Raw genomic sequence first — 17867 nt, 5'->3', positions numbered from 1 at the left:
CCAGAAGTTTGGATAGTTACTTAAAATTGAATCCAGAATTCCACATACACAGGATTCTAGTATTCTTTAAAGAGATTTTGCCAACCAGCAGTTATGGTATGGAAAGAAAACCCAGTTATGATGGCTTACCCATTTCTCCCCAAACATTTGCACTGCCATTTTATTTTTTTCCTCTGTTTTAGTTTTACAGGGAGGGTGACAATGAAAGGACTTTCCCTGCAGACCTGCGCATTTGGTTTGCATGGCCAAGCTTTGGTAGCAGGAGGCTACAGGGGTGGCTTCTGTGAGAAGCTGCCAGAAGCTTTCCCCATGTCCAGCTAAGCCAATGCCTGGCAGCTCCAACAGACGGACATGCTACTGGCCAAGGCTGGGCCAATTACAATTGGTGGTAATGCCTCTGTGATAACAGATTTAGGAAGGAAGAAAAGCTACTGCACAGACGTAATTGTGACCATAGAAGAGAGGAGTGAAAGAACGTGAGAGAAGCAGCCCTGCACACACCAAGGCCAGTGGAAGAGGTGCTCCAAGTGCCCTGCAGGCTGTGGTGCAGACCATGGTGAAGCAGCTGTGCTCCTGCAGCCCATGAAGATTCATGGGGATGCAGAGATCCACCTGCAGCCCATGGAGGAGCCCACACTGGAGCAGGGGGATGCCTGAGAGAAGTCTGTGACCCCATGGAAGGCCCATGGAAAGAGGAGCCCATGCTGCAGCTGTTTGTCCTTGAAAGGGACAAATACTTTTTGCACTCTTTGCACCCTGTGAAAGAGTGACCCACGCTACAGCAGTCTGGGGAGAACTGTTCCCTGTGAAGTGGACTCATGCTGTAGAAGTTCATGGAGAACTGTCTCCCGTGGGAGGGACCCCACGGTGCTGCAGGAGAATGACTCCTCTCCCTGAACAGCAGGAAAAGCCATGGGTGATGAACTGACCATAACCCCCATTCCCATTCCCTGTCTCCCTGCACCACTGGGGGAGAAGGTAGAGCTGAGAACGAGGGAGGCGTGAGGGGAAGGTGGAGGGTTTTAAGGTTTAATTTTACTTCTCATTATCCTGCTCTGATTTTGTTAGCAATAAATTCAATTCATATCTCTAATTTGAGCCTGTTTAGCCCATGATAATATTTGGTGAGTGATCTCTGCCAGTCCTTGTCTCATGAACCCTTCGTTATATTTTCTCTCCCACATCCAGCTGTGGAGGGGAGTGACAGAGAGGCTTTGTTGGTGAGTGCCTGGAATACAGCCAGCATCAACCCCCTACCACCTGTTCCTCTTTTCCTTCTTCTTTTTTTCTTTTTTTTTTTTTTAACAAAAAGGAAGCCAATTTCATAATCATCCTCTGTCCCCTCCACCTTAAGGCTTAGTATGTCTGCTGTTGAAATTCCATCTCTGCCTCCAGTATTTCTGTCACAGGATCACACAGAATCACAGAATGAGTCAGGTTAGAACAGGTCATCTGATCCAACCTCCCTGCTCAAGTGGGATCATCCTAAAGCACATTGGACAGGATTGTGCCCAGACTGTTCTTGAATATCTGCAGTGAATGGAACTCCACAACCTCTCTGGGTAGTCTGTTCCAGTGCACAGTTACTTGCACAGTAAAGGCTTTATTCCTTATGTTCAGTCTCCTCCTGTCTTTGATAAATGCTGGTTTTCATTGTGTTCATGCTCACTGAAATTTGAAATTTTCCACCTTCCCCTGGTTAAGATGCATTTCAGTCCTAACTTCTTTCATTTTCTCTGGGTCACTGTGTATCATAGTTTTGTGCATTAATGATGCCCACACTCCTGTTGTGCCTCTCTGACGCTGGGAACAGATGATCTGCTTGCAGAAGTGTCCTCCTTCCTCATTCAGCCTGTCTGATTGACACCTGACATAAGCAGGCAAGATGATATATAAAAGAACAGACTCCGTCCTCAATAGCCTCCTGGTGTTTCTAATAAATGGAAGGTGGACCTTGCTGTTTTACCTAGGATAGATAAGAAGTAAAAATACCCCAACTACATGGGTAGTGCTTCTTGTCTCTACCATTTCGAACAGGTAAGGAAATGCTATGAAGGTGTTTTGTAGTAACTCAGTCTGGCATTGGAAAAAAGGAAGTCAGGGGAGGCACCTCCATCTCACACCAACTTACTGCTCTCCTACTATGTCACTGCCATCAGGGAGAAGATGTACAAATTGGAAAGGAAAAACACAGCTTAACTGCTCCAATTTTTCCTCTGGTAGCTGTTGCAGTGAAGAAGCCTAAGGACAGGTTTCAAAACCAGCAGGTATTTTCTCTCCTATTTTAGGATACTGGCAAAAATCATGATACAAAGGAAAAGAACCAACCTCATGGGTTGCTCAACCAAAGAAATGTAATTATTTATCTTCTTGGAAAATAAGCAACAACTAGCAGAATATGCTTTGCATATTTTCAGTCAGGTCTCTTATCTGAAAGAGTACATTGCAAATTCAAGCACACACTGGTTTTGAGTTACATGAAATACTACATAATAAAGAAAAGCTTGCACTATGTAATTACAAGGCTTTTCATTAAAACCCAGAAAAACGAAAGGATAACACTGAATTATTACAGCCATTTCCATTAATCCTTAAAAACAAAATTGAAAGAATTAATTTTTATTCTTAGATCATAAATTGTCTCTACACATCCTACTAGCAGTAAAAGTTGTCTGCTAACAAACAATAATAGGAATTGATTCAGAGCTGTATTAAACCCCACTAACCAAACCACCTTTGTAAGAATTTTACTCTTACTATTACTTGTGAACACTAAAAGTATCTTCTATTGATTAATAAGCTTTTTATTAATGTTTTTAAGAAAGTGATCTCAGAGGAACCTCTTTAGTAAAAGTATCTAATAACCAAATGCTTAGGATAGCAAGAGGAAAAATGGTAATATTATGTCTACCAGTAAAGCAGAACAATCCAAACACTCCTCAGATGGAAAGGCTTCTAATTTGCAAGATATTTTATTTTATTTTATTTTATTTTATTCTGGTTTGGGGCTACATCTGACATAGGATTACATTTTAATCATCTATAGTCTGCCCACTGATGAAATGTCATGACATTTAGAACACAGTTTTTATTTCTTTAACATGTTCCCATAGCATCTATCATTGCATGTGTAGGGTAAAGAAAACAGCTGCAATCGTTTCCAGATAGTTGGAGACCCATGCAATTGTAAGCAAAGGCATTTGACAACTCATGAAAACGAATGTCGTAGTGTTTCTCCATGTGATGAAACAGGAAGGGATTTCCTTCTCTTTTTTTTTTTTTAATTTTTTGCCCTTTATTGGCTGAGGAAATCGAACAGACATTATAGACTAAGGCAAACTTTCACACTGAGGCATCAGATCAAACATTTAGTGATTTAAAGAGGTGTATTGAAAGGAGTAATACCTTTACTAGCTGTAAATGTTGGACTACAGGAGAGGTTTCTCAGTCTAAAAAGTGAAGGTTTTCCTTGCCAATCTGGACACACTGAAACTGTGAACTGCAAATATAACTATCACCTTTTCTTCTGTTCTCTAGAGCAAGCTATGATGAATTCTGCCCATGCTACACTTTGCAGATCAACTCTACGGCAAAGTCTAATTAGAAGCATACTATATCAACTCCAGATATGATTTAAACATTGTTACAGTGAGAGCTTAAGGACACTGAAACAGACAGCATGCCAGCTTAATGAAAGAATAATTTATTTTTTATCATTTAATAATGTCCAAAGCCAACTGCTAAGGCAGACTATTCTTTCTATGAAACACTACAAGGGAAATTTTATAATGTTCCAGCAACATGATGCTCTTTACTGACCTGAGCAGCTGGCTGAAGCTCAAGGTCTTGCTGACTGCTTTGGCCCGGAAGAAATCAGTGGAAGAGATGTCTGCTTTAGACATAATCCTCAGTGTGTGCTCTATCACCTCAAATTGTTTCTCTTAAGCACAGGAGTGCTTGAACATGGATTCAGAGAGAAAAAGAAAGGAGAGTACGTAGCAGAACAGGACACCTTACAGAGTAAATTACTGGTAAGCAGTCTTTCCACCTTCTTCATTTGTTTGTGCATATATACATATTCATGTGAGTAACTTCAGGCATTACATTTTCCTCTACATGGGAAAAGAGAAGGCCAAAATATGACATCATGGGAGGGAGAGCTGGGTTCTCTATTTCACCTTTGCAGCCAGCTGGGCTGTTTGATGGGGAGAGAGCTGGTCTGCAGCCCTTGTTAACTTCTGTGGGTGATCATGTTCCCTTTGAGTACAGTGACATAGTTACAAAGTACTGACGGGGTTGGCAAGAGGACAACGCGGGGTCTGTCTCTCCTGAACTGTCAGTTGATAAATTCTTTGTGAGCAACCCAACCTCTGTTGAACTAAGGTGAGTGCTCAGGTCATACCACTAGAGGAGCCTGATGCTTCAGTAGCATCTCTTCACGGAGACGAGCAGAATTTCTGCATGGTTACAACTGTGGTCAAAAACCTGCTCATTTCCTTTGGGCCAGCTGCATTTGATGTTGTCTATAGGAGCACCAGGAAGACAGAAATAGATCAATAAACAGAACATCAATTTCTTTTTCTAGAAGTGGAGGGAAGTTCTGAAGTTAAAAAAAAAAAAAAAATTAACTGGCAATCATATTCACAGATATTCAAGAGCTGAAGAGATTACTACTGTAAATGTTAAAAGAGACAAGTTCAATAACTACCACCAGAAGCTTCTTTCTTCCATCAGGGAAGAAGACGTGACTGACTACATTCTAAAATTTTCCAAAATAGGAAAAACTTTAAGGAAGTGTGCAGATATCTGTAATTTTTGGTAAACTGTCCTTTGAGCCAATAAAAATTTTTAAACCAGACAAAATTCAGGGGAATCAAATCCTGAAGCATGATGTCTAGTAGGTGAACAAACAGTATATTCAGAGAGCCTCAAGGATGGCTCCACAATAACTAGCTCCAGTCAAAAATAAGATTTCTATGTTGGTGTTGCTGTGCTATCCATCTACCTTTTTGGATCTGTGCTTGTTCAAAATCTTTGTGCTTCACATTAATTTTCTTTTTCCCCTTCAGTTATACTCTCTCAGCATATTTCTGTAGCTTACTTTTACACATATGCTAAATAATTAATACTTTTAACTGAACTATCCAACTCTTTGTCCCCCCAGATAATTGAGTGTTGATTGCATCAAGAAAAGGATAATTCAGAAATGAAAGTTCACTGATTTCTCCATAATCTGCTAATGTTAAGCAACTGATCAGAATGATGCTCAGTAAACAGCTGCTAACTTACATACTCAGCTGATGTGGATTGCTACCAGGCCTATCAAGCCCCCAATAGAAGGCAGGACCCAATAATAAATACATGACTCTGGCTGAACCAGAACAAATGGGGAACTCAGGTCAACAACATAAATGTTATTTTATTTGTGAAATCTGTGCTTCCAGAAGCTGAAACCACATCATGGTAATATGGGATCTCACCCCAGCTACCTGACACATCAGGTCCATTTTCCCCTCCCACACTGTATATCATTGTTTGTGTGATTACAGACCTTCTGACAAGTAAGACGAGGAACAAGTTTTCTTCTGTGATGAAGATTCAGAGCTTTTCAAGTCAAGATCCTGCACCAAAAGGTACAGTGAACACCAAGAGCAGACTGCCTAGGCGTATAGGCATGTCCTTTTTGCCTGACTGATGGGATTGAAGATCTCTGAATTTGCTGTGCTAGCCATTAAAATAAACAACGTCTTTATTGCACAGCAATAAAGCACTGAGAGAGATAATCAGCTGTGTTTCTGAGTGCTGCCATCAGCCCCAGAGATGATTTGATTTGGTCCAACATGATTCGCAGAGCAGAAAATCTATGTGAGAAAAAACAGGGTGCTTCCGAGGAAACCTTTGAATTGGAAACACTGACAGACGTGCATGCACATGAACACCTCACATGAGGCCAAATTACAGTAACTGTGAGCTACTGCTGCTGAACAGATATTGACTAGGGGGCTTCCATTCCAGCTGATGACTTAGTTTTCTTGCAGGATTATCGATCTGTGTTACTTTCTCAGTGAAAGCAGCAAAATCTTCAATCCAAGCACTGAAAAACTAATGTAGTTTCTTGGCACTGAATCATATAACCATGCAAATTGACATAAAAGCAGATGAATCCCCCTCTCCTAGCTACCCCATAAAATATTCCCCCTTCCTTTAATATAGTTAACTGGGCTGCTTTTAGTCTTATATTGGACGTACTTTAACTGGCTTCAATTAAAAAACTCATCTTGTTCTTCCTCCCCAAAGATAAAAGCTACAGTTTCCTGGTAACTTAATTATAAACAGTTTTGAGGCAGAAGAATGAACTCTAACAGAGAATGTATAAGTACATCTGAGGCTTTTAATAGACAAAATGTGAATACAGTGAATATGATTAATTAGAGAAGTCTAGAGGGAATTTTAGTGTGCCTTTGGCATAAAAATATCCAGTTAAGCTGCAAATTCTGCGTGAAGACTTCTTCCCCTTTGACAAAAGAACACAGGTGTAGAACAGTAATTAGTTCCAATACCAAGCTGAGTGGACAAAGGGTGCCTGAACAGGAATATATGAGTTCATTTTTCCCCTCACTTCTTTTGCACTGCTATAATTCTTTTATGTTCCACAAAATTTAGGATTTTGCTGTTGTTGTTAATTAACATTCTAAAATCATCTAACCTTAAGAGAAGGTCACAAATTCCTGCAAGCTACCTGTCATGGGTTCATTGTTCAAGTAAAAAATACTAATTGTATAAGCACAGTTCAGCATTCACATTATAGGAGAACTGAAATATTAAAAATAAAGTCTTTTACTTGCAGCTGACCAAATGATCTGAAGCTAGAAGGATTTATATTTGTATTTAATTTCACACATGACAATAATCCCATCATAACGTGAAATGTGCTGTAGGAATAGTGACTGTTGTGTCACGTAGCATGCATTATGAAAAATTTCTTTTTCTTCTGGAACAGGCATGGGCAAACTATAATACACATCATTTCACACTTTGTGTTTGATAATAATTTTCAGTTTAGAAGAATCTGCTTCCTTTTTTTGTATTAAATAAAAAGGCAACTCCGTCTGTCGTATCTCAGGAATACCTATCTGTTTACAGATTCTCCCAGCTGGAAATCCTCATCAGGTGATTAACATCCGTGACACAAAATTGACTGTTAAACACAATGTTATGATATGTTTTGTAAACTATTCCCCATCCTTTGGTGTCAGGATGCCACCTAAGCAGCTCAAAATGTCAGTCTGCCGCCTAAGCAGCTCGAAAGCTGAACTTCTTCTGCTTGTCAAGGCTGGGACCTGCAGGGAAAGCCTGGAGAATTCAGTCCTTTCTAAACTGTTTATTTTCTGCCTTAAGTTTTTGAGGTACTCAGAAGAGAATGCTCAATGCAAGCTGCTGCTCAAAGCTGACTCAGTTTTGCCATGTAAGAGCACCCTAACAGCAGCTCATCGCTGTGTCTCCAAACACGACTTACACATGTTAAGGGCACATCTACAGACTTCAGCTCTATTAAATATACTCCCAAATACTTATACTAGTAAAATAATATATAAGAAAAGCACAAAATAATTTAAAATTTAAATAAACAATACTCCAAAACATTCAAATTCTCAGAATGGAATTTCAATACCATGAATATGATGAACGTGAGTTAAAAGAAGATGAGTCTCACAGTCCATCAGGACTCACCATTCAGCCACTTGGAGTTGTACTGGGCAGTTCGGAGAGGAGGAAGGGCCCCCAGACTCCGATAAATAGCAGGATCCCTTCCTGGAAAATCCATGGCCGTAGCAGCATATAATTCTCCACTGGAAGTGAGAAGAGCAGTGGAGTTGTGCTGGGGACTGTAGGGACAACGAGCCATGCCACTGATTTGGTCATGTATCTCTGTCAAGTTGCTTAACTGTAAAAGAATTAGAAAAAGGGATTAAAATTACCTGAAAATTATCATTTCAGCCAAGCTGCATCAATCTGAGCAAAATCCTATGACAAACACCTGTTACCTGCTCAAGTACTGTACAACAGAGATGAGCCGACCTCTACATCAATATGAAATGGTCTCATATAGAAAGTCTCATTGTAATGTTGTCAGATCTCACTTTAGCCACTTTGATATGGAAAGTATGCATGTCAATCATTATCCACCATGCCTAAATGTTTTCTATTAGAAGGGGCTCAGACATTAGTTATCTTTGCAAAGATTGTGATTACAAAAAATAAATCCAAACCTGATTGCCAGAATCAATAAGGCAGACAACAACAACAACAACAACAAAATCTATTATTTGTTTTGCTGGTGTGTTTTAGGAAAAAATCTCACCTGAAAAATGAGAGTAACAAAAGGAGCTTTCCAGCTCAGCAGAACTATCTCTGATTAGTAGCCCAAAGACTTACAGCCATAAACCACAGCATGATATTAATATGCTATTTGAAAATAAAGGTACAATGGGTTTAAATAAATCTGTCAGTGAGTTTTTTAGTAATACATCTATTCTTTGTAGTTTTCTCCCCTCCTGAAACAAATAGGCAGCCTAGTCCAGACAGTGACATTTTGATACTTATTATGAGTACAACTGATACTACAATTAGGCTTTTTCTGAAAACACAATGACAGATCTTCTCAGTCAAGATTTCTCATTCTCACCAGTCAGAAATCACTAATACAGGTACTGTCATTTCTCCAGAACTACACATACACCGTATGTAGCTACACAACCACATTTTATAACTAGACCAATTGATGCCAATCAGACCAGACAGTGGCAGAAGTTTTATAAACACCCAAGATTCATAAAAGTTGGCATGTAGGAGGAATTGAGCTGCTCATAGTTGTGCATCTCCCATAGCTGAGGAAAAGACTGCAAAAAGAGATCAGTTAGCTCTCCTATTTGGCCTGCCACCACCTAAATCAGCCTTTTACACATCAGGTCACCCATCAGTATAATAGCCAGTTGTCAGCCATAACATGCCCTGCCTTTTAGTCTACTGGCTCAGAACAGGGACTTCAGCTCGTGGGGCGAAACATTTCACTCGTACCGTGCGATTGGTGCAGATAGGAGTGAATGCGTTGGTTCCACAGGTGAAGAGATGGTTGCCTCCAACAAGAAGCACTCGAATATAGTTCTGGCACTCCTCCTGCCACACAGAAAAGAAAGAATACATTCAGTGATACTGCAGAGTACAGAGGAGACTAGTAACACTTTGCCATCCATGGTATTTATCCACAGAGAAAAATTTTAGGTAAACAAGGCTCAAGCATACTGGAGTTAGCAACCACAATATGCACAGATTTCTTATTCACACACATATATCCATCAACCTTTCTGAAAAGTTCTTAACAGGATAAAATAAACCTCTCTAGTACTGAAGATTTCCTGTCAGGATATATTTCAAAGGCTTGGCTAAATTTCAAACTGATAGTTCAGATAGATGATCTGATAGACACTGACTTAAATAATACACTACTGTCTCAAGAGATCAGATGTTGACTTCAAAGACAGATTAGGCCAAGGAAGGAAGTTGTGAGGAAAACAGGGGAAAAAACAGGTTGTCAGTAACAAAAATATACTGAAACTAGTAAAAATAAAATTCTTGAGATGTTCAGATGTGGGTTTATTACCACTTATTTAATAATTTACCCTACCTGTTTTATTAGAAGCATCTACTTTCCTGTTAATTCAAAGTTTCTCAAAAAATTTCATTACAACAATACAAAGATGCTCACCCTGAGGAATAATTTAACATGTTTTTTACCCCATTAGTATAGGTGAAAGCTTTATGATGTTCATATCTCTCACTTCAGGAGCTAGAAAGCAACAGCAATTTCTACTGCTTACTCAGACAGAAAGCTTTGTCCTGCAAACTGAAAATCTCCCAGAACTGTATGATGAAAAATTCAAACACTTCTATTGAAAAAAATCAATGTCCATATCCAGTAAAATGATCAACAATACATTTGGAGAAAATAAAGTTTCCTGGAAACATACATTTGAATGCATTCACCACAAGACAGTCTCATAAAAAGCCTGAAAAAAACCTTGTGAAAATACAGCTATGCAATTCTAGCAGATATTAAGTGAAATCATGTAAGTAAATCCATACAATAGTAATAGCACAGAAGTCCCATTATCTGGCCTACAGTTATATTAAATTGATTGCTTGTTTATCTTGAAAATAGACTCTCATCCTGGAAGACAACAAGTATAATCCTGAATAAATTGAACAGGCACAAAATAGACTGCAAAAGAAGACAGGGAAAATACTTTAAAGGTCTCTGAGAAAACTCTTAGAATTCATCTTCCATACTTTTCCTCATAAAAGTAAAGTTTAAAATAAACTCAACAAAATCCTGTAAAATCTCAGGAAAAAAACTACCTCTTGGAGAAAATACCTCTCAAACCAACATTTGCATTAGTTTCTCATGAAAATTGAGCTTTTAAATGCTTCTCTTTGAAACTTTAAAGGTAAAAGACAAACATCTTGGAAGTAAGATTTGATTCCTATTGGGTAAAAAATATGAAGTTTTTATATTGAACTTTATAAAACTATAATCTTAATATTCTTTAAACCACAAAGAAACTAATACGTAACCATACAACTGAGTTGGGCACTGCAACAAGCCATTTAAAAAGTAATTCTTTCACTTCTTGACAGCATTGGTAGTTTTGGCAGCTTCCTTGTATCAGACTGCTTTAACTCCATCACCAAAAAATGCCCAAAAACTAGAAGGCAAATTTTTGGAGGTTTGTTTTTTGGGTTTTTTTGTGGGAAGGGTGCTCAAGGAGGTTCACAGAACGTAAGGCAGTAATTTATTCTTTGGTCTGTTTCCATTCTGCCCTTTGCAGCAAGGCATGGAATGTAAGTGTAGGAAAAATAAGTGGGTTCTGACATTACAACCCATCCAACCTCTCCTCTTCATATTCCAGAGCACCCTGAAATAGCGTAATTTCCAAATTACTTGCACGCTGATCACCCACTCATTTTGTTCAAAAATAATGCTAATTTCTTAAACTCTGACATTCTTGGGAATCACAAGATTCTTTAATGTTCCCAAGTCCTGTGCCAACTTGACAACAATCCATAGGGCAACAGGGCAAACAAGATATCTCATATGAAATTTTTGTTGGGCACACAGTGCAAAAAAAGGGAAATTGAAAGAGTAGCTTTTCTTAATTGGCTGTTTTCTTAATTTGAAAAAATATCCACACTAATGCAAAAGAAAGTTTTAAAAAATTAGTCATGAATAAAACGGTCACCACCCAAAAACATACTGAAAAAGGACTTCACTATTTAGTCACTTGAATTGTTCAGAGACATTTTTCTAGCCCTGAAGTCAAGCTTGGCTGTCCTGGTTCACTTCTGACACATGCAAAAATGAGATGTGTGTTGCAGGAGTGGCAAAGGACTTTAAAACCAAAACATTTTTTAGGTCAGGGGGTGGTGTAAAGTTTGGTAGCCATCTTTTATGTAGTCTTATTCTCCAGTTCATCTTGACCTCTATGTCATATACTTTCCTATTTGCCTATAAAAATATATCTGAAATAAAGAATACATTTAGGAAGTACTTTCTACTTTTGTATCAGCATACCAGAAACAAAATATGACTATTAGAAACAATTCAGCAGCCAAGCAGGCTAGGTTGTTACTGAGGCTTAAGACCACCTTGACAGTCCAAGGTCAATCTGGCTGCAGTACAGTTATCCTCCTGCAGCAATATTTCTTGTATAGGTTAACATTTTAAATACACCCGTGTTTAATTTCTAAATACTTTTATTGAAGGTTCAGATACTAACACACCCAGCCATTACAATTGTAAATAAGCAAAAAATGGGACTTAATTTCAATTAGCATTATTATTTTTAACCTCTCTTTGGCTTATTGCATTCTCAACAAGTGCATTTATACTTTTTCTTTCTAACATTCCCTACCACAAGTGTCAGTATGAATAAGCAAATTTATTCTCTTAATCATGTCTGGTGTTTTAGACTTCTACATGCTAATGCATGCTGGCCACAAGGACGTAATTTTGTGTGGCTCACTTTTGGAGCCACTAGATATTTTAGGCAACATCTTAAATTGGTGGATAAATGTCTAAAGTCTGAGTAACAAGTATTGGCCTTCAAAAGTCAAGTGTGCATTACACTGTCAAATGTGACAGATATCCCTATATATTTTTCCCTTCAGCTCTTTTCCCTTGTTGGCTTCTAAAGCATAAACCTCAGAACAACTGATAACAGCTACAGGCAAAAATTCCATGCAGCTTCTTTCTCAAGAACAAAAAAAGAACAAAAGTATTTCACTGACCGTTATCTCAAAACTACTCAAGTTGTTTCAGGGTTCGAAGCCACCTTCTGGCTTCAGGGCATTCACTCTATCAGTAAAGTGACTTTCAGGCAATGAGTTCAGGTTTTGCCACCTGAACTCATTGCCCTTGTGCTGCTCTGTAGCCAGCAGAGCTTCAAGAGAAACCAGGATCTGAATGAATAACCTACCCACAGCCATCCCGGCAATCCTCATCTCCTTTGCCACAGTCTGGGCTGGCCTTAACATATTTTGACTCCAGTATTTCCTGTCTCTTCCTACAGTTACATGAGCCTGCCCTGAAATCTGAATTCACATGCGAAATGTTACAGAAATGCAACCCCCATCAACTCTGCAATTTGGGCTGGATCGATTTATACAACAGGCAAGCAGGCAAGTTTTTCTGATAATAGTAACTGGAATTGTGTTTGCCAAGAGATTTCCCCTGAAGAGGGACAATTCACTGTAGCACTGGAGTGAACTCCTCCTGATCTGATGATTCCCAGTTTTTCCAAGGGAAGGCTCTGCATGCATCTCCTTCTACAGAGAGTATAGTGACCTTGCTTTAGTCTTGGAAATAAGGCCATAAAAGACAAACATTGTTTGGCTATCCTTTCCCTGGTCATAAATTTATCCTTTGATTTTAACCTTGACCACATCAGTGAAAACAAAAGAGGCACGAAAAGTTCAAAGAGACAATTTTCGTTCCAGCTGGGTAGGTTTCCTCAGACAGTATCTCTGCATTCTCCAACAACTCCCACATGAAGCTTTCAGACCACAAAGTTTGCACCCCAAAAAAAAAAAAAACCCAAATGGTAAAAATAAGAAGACAAGTATTTACTCCCAGGATTACTTTTGAATGTAAGGAAGCATAAGGACTATACTCCTCTTCTAGATTGTGAATGAGGAACATGGCTGTGGGTACAAATGAAATCTTTAGCTAAATAATAACAATACTAAGAAACAATCCCAGACGTCATTATTTGAATAGCATATATACTATTTTACAGTGACAGCTCAACTTCCAATCAGCATTTTCTTCAAAAGGGTGTGATGGGCACAAATGAAACTCTGCATGAATAAAAAACTACACTAAAGTCCATTCTTAAATATGTGTCATCAGTGTTGTGTATTTCTCCTAACAAAATTATTTAATAGCAGCAGATGCTTTACACTGTTGAATCAAATGTGTGGTAACAGTATTGTCAACATATTATTCAAAAGTACACTATTATAGCCTCAAATTTACAATTACTTCCATCCATCATGTTAGATCACAGTCACTGCACTATGACTTTCAGACAAGTTGAATGTTATTCTCACAGCTTTACACTTGGAAAATCACTGTAAAACAAAGCCATATATGTTTAGTTGCGCTTAGCATTCCTACCAGGATAGTTTCTACTGTATATGCCCCTTGATCAATGCATTGTGATATATTCTATTGACCCTTGAGAATATTCCCTTACTTCCAAGTATTGTCACCTGAAAGCTAAGGATAAAGGCTTGAGGGATATATTACATATTGAAGCATAAATTTTCTAGGGAGAAAAAACAACTTAGAAAATGAAACATTTGCTTAAAATATGAGGTTCCAAGAGTTCTTTCTTTTCTATACCTCACAGTATAACATGGCCCTGCATCTGAAGGGGGGCCATTCTTCCTCTTCAATCTAGAATGTACAGACATACACTGCAATTTTATTTTCCAGCACTCAGTAAAAAAGGAGCTGGAAATTAACTGTTTAATGGGAGAAGTTAAAAAGTCAGTGATTAGATAACTATGCAGAAGAGATTCCTCCTCCATTAGATGACAGAGCTTTCAGAACATGTTTTTGAAGCTTGGAGTTTTTTGAGTTTTGCACAACAGTAATGTATGCAACACATTCTACAGAATAAAAGCAAGTGTGTTCTTTTGCACTTATCACTCTTGATGTGTTCTCCCTTTATGTTTTAACTGAATTAACTTTAACCATTGAACAGTACAATAATTAAAAACATAGATTGCATGCAATTCTAATTGCTTTTATAATTAATTTGATAACTAGCTTCACATTGGGACAGCTGCAGGTTCCATCTTAGCATTACATTTACCTGTACTGAAAAATAGAAATTGCAGCTGGCCAGATAAAGAATTGGTTTTAAATACAAAAAATGTATCAAGTTCAATTTCTAAGAAGTTAGTGAATTTAATATTATTTTCTTCATAGCACCAGTAGATAGGAAATAAAAAAGTTAATAAAACTGCATCTTAAACACAGGGATATAAATTGAGAATTTTACAAAGTAATTACACAGTTATTCAGAATTTACAGCACAGAAAATGAAGTGAGAACACAGTTCACTACATTTGACATGCCATGTTTAACCTTGGTGTCAAAACAGTAAATTGGTAGAAGCTAAAGTTCATGGTCATTTCAGACAAGAATCACATGACTGTATCTCTCACCCCGTGCTCCCTATGCTCTTCTTTATTTCTTTGCTTACACATCAGTGCCAGACCCCTTTCCTGCATCTCTCGTCAGAAAGAGAGACAGTAAAAATGCATAAGGTAGAGATTTATACACTGAATTACACCTGCTATTAACATAAAATTTTTATTAAAGCGGAACAGCTGTCTCATGCTTACCTTTGATTTGCCTTTACTGTAACAGGCTCTTTTAGTAGCTTCATCACATTGCCACTCCACTGCCTGCAACCAAAAGGAATTTGTTAGAAATGAAGGGAACACAGAAATATAAGCCCCTGACCTATTTAGGTCCATGTTTGTGTTATATGTTTCAGAGATACTGATGATTAGCTGTGGATGATCCTATCCATAAATGCCTCTTAAGAGTTTTCTCCTTCAAAATGTAGTTTTGCTGTTGAAGGTTTTTCATTATTTTAATCCAAAAGGAAGCTGGACAACATCATGACTCAGTGCATCAATCACTACAGCAGAAATAACCACAGTTACATTTGATACTATTTAGCCATTTTTTTGGTGAGTTTTATTAAGGTAAGCAGCTAGAGAAACACACAGAAAGGCTGAACCTCTTTCTCCAGAAGAGTTGGGCTGCACCACCACAGCATCTCATAAACCTTGTGCTGTGGGAAAGTGTGCCCTATTGCACTTTTTGAAGTATTAATCTCAGGCATCAAATGGAGATTTTGGTCTCTAAAGGAATGACTGCAGTACTAATCATAAGCATCCATTCAGAGAAAGAAGTAATGGGCAGAGACGTACAAGACAACAGTGAAACAGTGTACTGCAAAGCAGAAGCAATTTATCCTCATTTTTTGAGCTGTCTCACTGCTTCAACAGATTTATGCCAGGACTGTAATGCCTGGTCTGCATTACTACAGTTTCACTGCATGAGTTAATTCCAGTTATTTCCATATTTAACATTCAGCAGCTATGACTTACAAACTTTACTGCTCAGTGGAGCAGGCTGCATGCTTGGTGTTAATGTGCCAATACATGTACATATTTGAATGCCTATATATGCTGTGTAGTCAAAGTGCATTTTAAATCAGCCTGCATTCTTTCACCTCAACAGTGCACATCCATATGTTCTTTAGATAAAAATGCCACAAAGCACTTCACAATTTATCAAGAAGAATTGAGATTTCTGAAGTAACCACTGCTGCCTAATTATTGAAACCACAGACTTTTCATTTTTATTTGCAAGGAAATAATGAGAGACAATTTATCCAGATTTAATAAAGGAAATGTTTTGTACCTGTGTTTTAATGGAGACTGTATTAATAGCAAGCAGATTCTCCAACTAATAATAGGGTGAAAGCCTATTTAAATTAAGGGGGAAAATGCCTTCAGAGTATTTGTGTTTCAACAAGCCCAAGAATAAGCATTTTTCACTTCACTTCAAAAAAAAACTACTTATGAAAACTAATGTAATCACTTCTCTTCCTGCATCCTAAACCTGCCTACTTACAGCATTTGCTTTTGCAATGCTAAATGACTATGGTGTATTGGGGAATATATTGAAAACTTCTGAAAGAATCTGCTTGTGAATGACCCTAGAATTGATAACAAATTATATCTAGCAGCATGAAAGAAACCTCATACCGACTTAGATAAAAAAGCAGCAATGACCTAACTCTTTTGACTCGGTAATGCAAAAAACAATTCACGTCCGTAACAGAGATCATGGGACGACCAACTAAATTCCTAATCAAGTCATTAGGACACACTGAAGCTCCATGTTATGTGGCACTAGATACAAGTGCTGAATATGTTATCTCTGAACAACCCAAAAAATTTCAAATGCCTGGAGAAAGTCAAGAGTTAGTCACCAGGGGGAGGTCAGAGTAGAAAGAGAACAAAATGTGGGTGCTTAAAAGGAAGGTTTGAAGGAAAGTTCTTGCCAAAACTGAACTGAGAATAATAGGTCAAACACGAACAGCAGGAAAAAGACTGCATTAAATACAAAATATTTATCAATTAATCATTTTTCAGTGAAAAAAATACCCAGCTTTCAATTGGCTTTAAGTCCACAGTAAAAGTAATTTGAAAGGGAAGGATGTGAAATATTAAAACATTATGTAATAGTTCTGGACATCATAGTTAACAGGACATATAAGAACCCAAATAGAAGAAACTGCTACAACTAGATATAAATATGTTTGCTTGCAAGTTAACCAAATGGCAAACTCTCTGGGAAAACCCTATGAATGACAACATCTGCTAAAAAGGAGTAATACTATGTGGACAAGAAATAAATGCAGACACACTGGTGACAAAGCTAAGTCCCATCTTTGAAATCAAGCGTACTGACAGTCCTATAGCCCTTGGTTCCACTGCTAGAGGAGATAAAAATAGAGGAGGCTGCAAATGAAATATAGTACAAAGGCATCTGAAGAGAGCTGAGTAGTTCAATCTGTTGTGCTTTGGTCCCTAAGGCTCCCACATAGCTCAGTAATGCAGGCAAACATTTCTATACAGAGCTTGCTGCTTTCTTTTTACCTTCTAACCTTCAGGAAATTCAGGGGAGTTTCCCACAAAGTGGAAATTTAGATATTCAACACAGTCTACTGCTTATACACAGGAGGAAGACAGGTAGAAAACTCACCAAGCTAAATGGCATTTCAGTGTGGGAAAAAAGGGAGAAAAATGTGTCCTGAATCTTCAGCACACAAAGACAAAACAAAATGTCCCAACACAGTAATAACAATGTGGGTTTTGCCAGTAGAAGATTACAACTTGAAAATTTTCATTCTGAAAGACCAGATGGAGACATATGGATTGCATTATTCTAAAAAGCAAGTGCAAAACCATGTTTAAAGATGTTTCTGTTATCCACTGCTTCCCTTAAATTGACATATTCTCCTGCTTAATACTGATTGATGACATTTCCATGAAGTTCAAAGGAGGAGAGCAGATATGACATGCAAACCATGTTGGATATTTGATTCACTATGAAGGTCTATACAGCTAAGATTTATCCTGTTAGGATATTTTCTTTTCTACTTTTCTTAACAAGAACTTTCAATTTTCACATGCAAAACACAACTTGCAGCATTCAG

The 17867-nt window shown here is 38.0% G+C and overlaps 1 protein-coding gene across 6 annotated transcripts in view; it reads right to left on the bottom strand.

The window, feature by feature from the left end:
* Positions 1 to 17867, bottom strand: part of SEMA5A (semaphorin 5A) — a 317047-nt gene that overhangs the window by 129755 nt on the left and 169425 nt on the right. For all 6 annotated transcript variants that reach the window (XM_039548447.1, XM_039548450.1, XM_039548448.1 and 3 more), the window contains 3 exons: positions 14971 to 15033; positions 9079 to 9177; positions 7732 to 7945 (listed from right to left, as the gene is read on the bottom strand). In XM_039548447.1, the coding sequence (XP_039404381.1) occupies positions 7732 to 7945; positions 9079 to 9177; positions 14971 to 15033 (376 nt within the window). The remainder of the gene's footprint in view (positions 1 to 7731; positions 7946 to 9078; positions 9178 to 14970; positions 15034 to 17867) is intronic.

Source organism: Corvus cornix, chromosome 2 (assembly GCF_000738735.6).
Source record: "Corvus cornix cornix isolate S_Up_H32 chromosome 2, ASM73873v5, whole genome shotgun sequence".
NCBI classification, from domain to species: Eukaryota; Metazoa; Chordata; class Aves; order Passeriformes; family Corvidae; genus Corvus; species Corvus cornix.
Note: the sequence above shows the minus strand (reverse complement) of the source record. Positions and strands in the feature narration are given on the sequence as shown.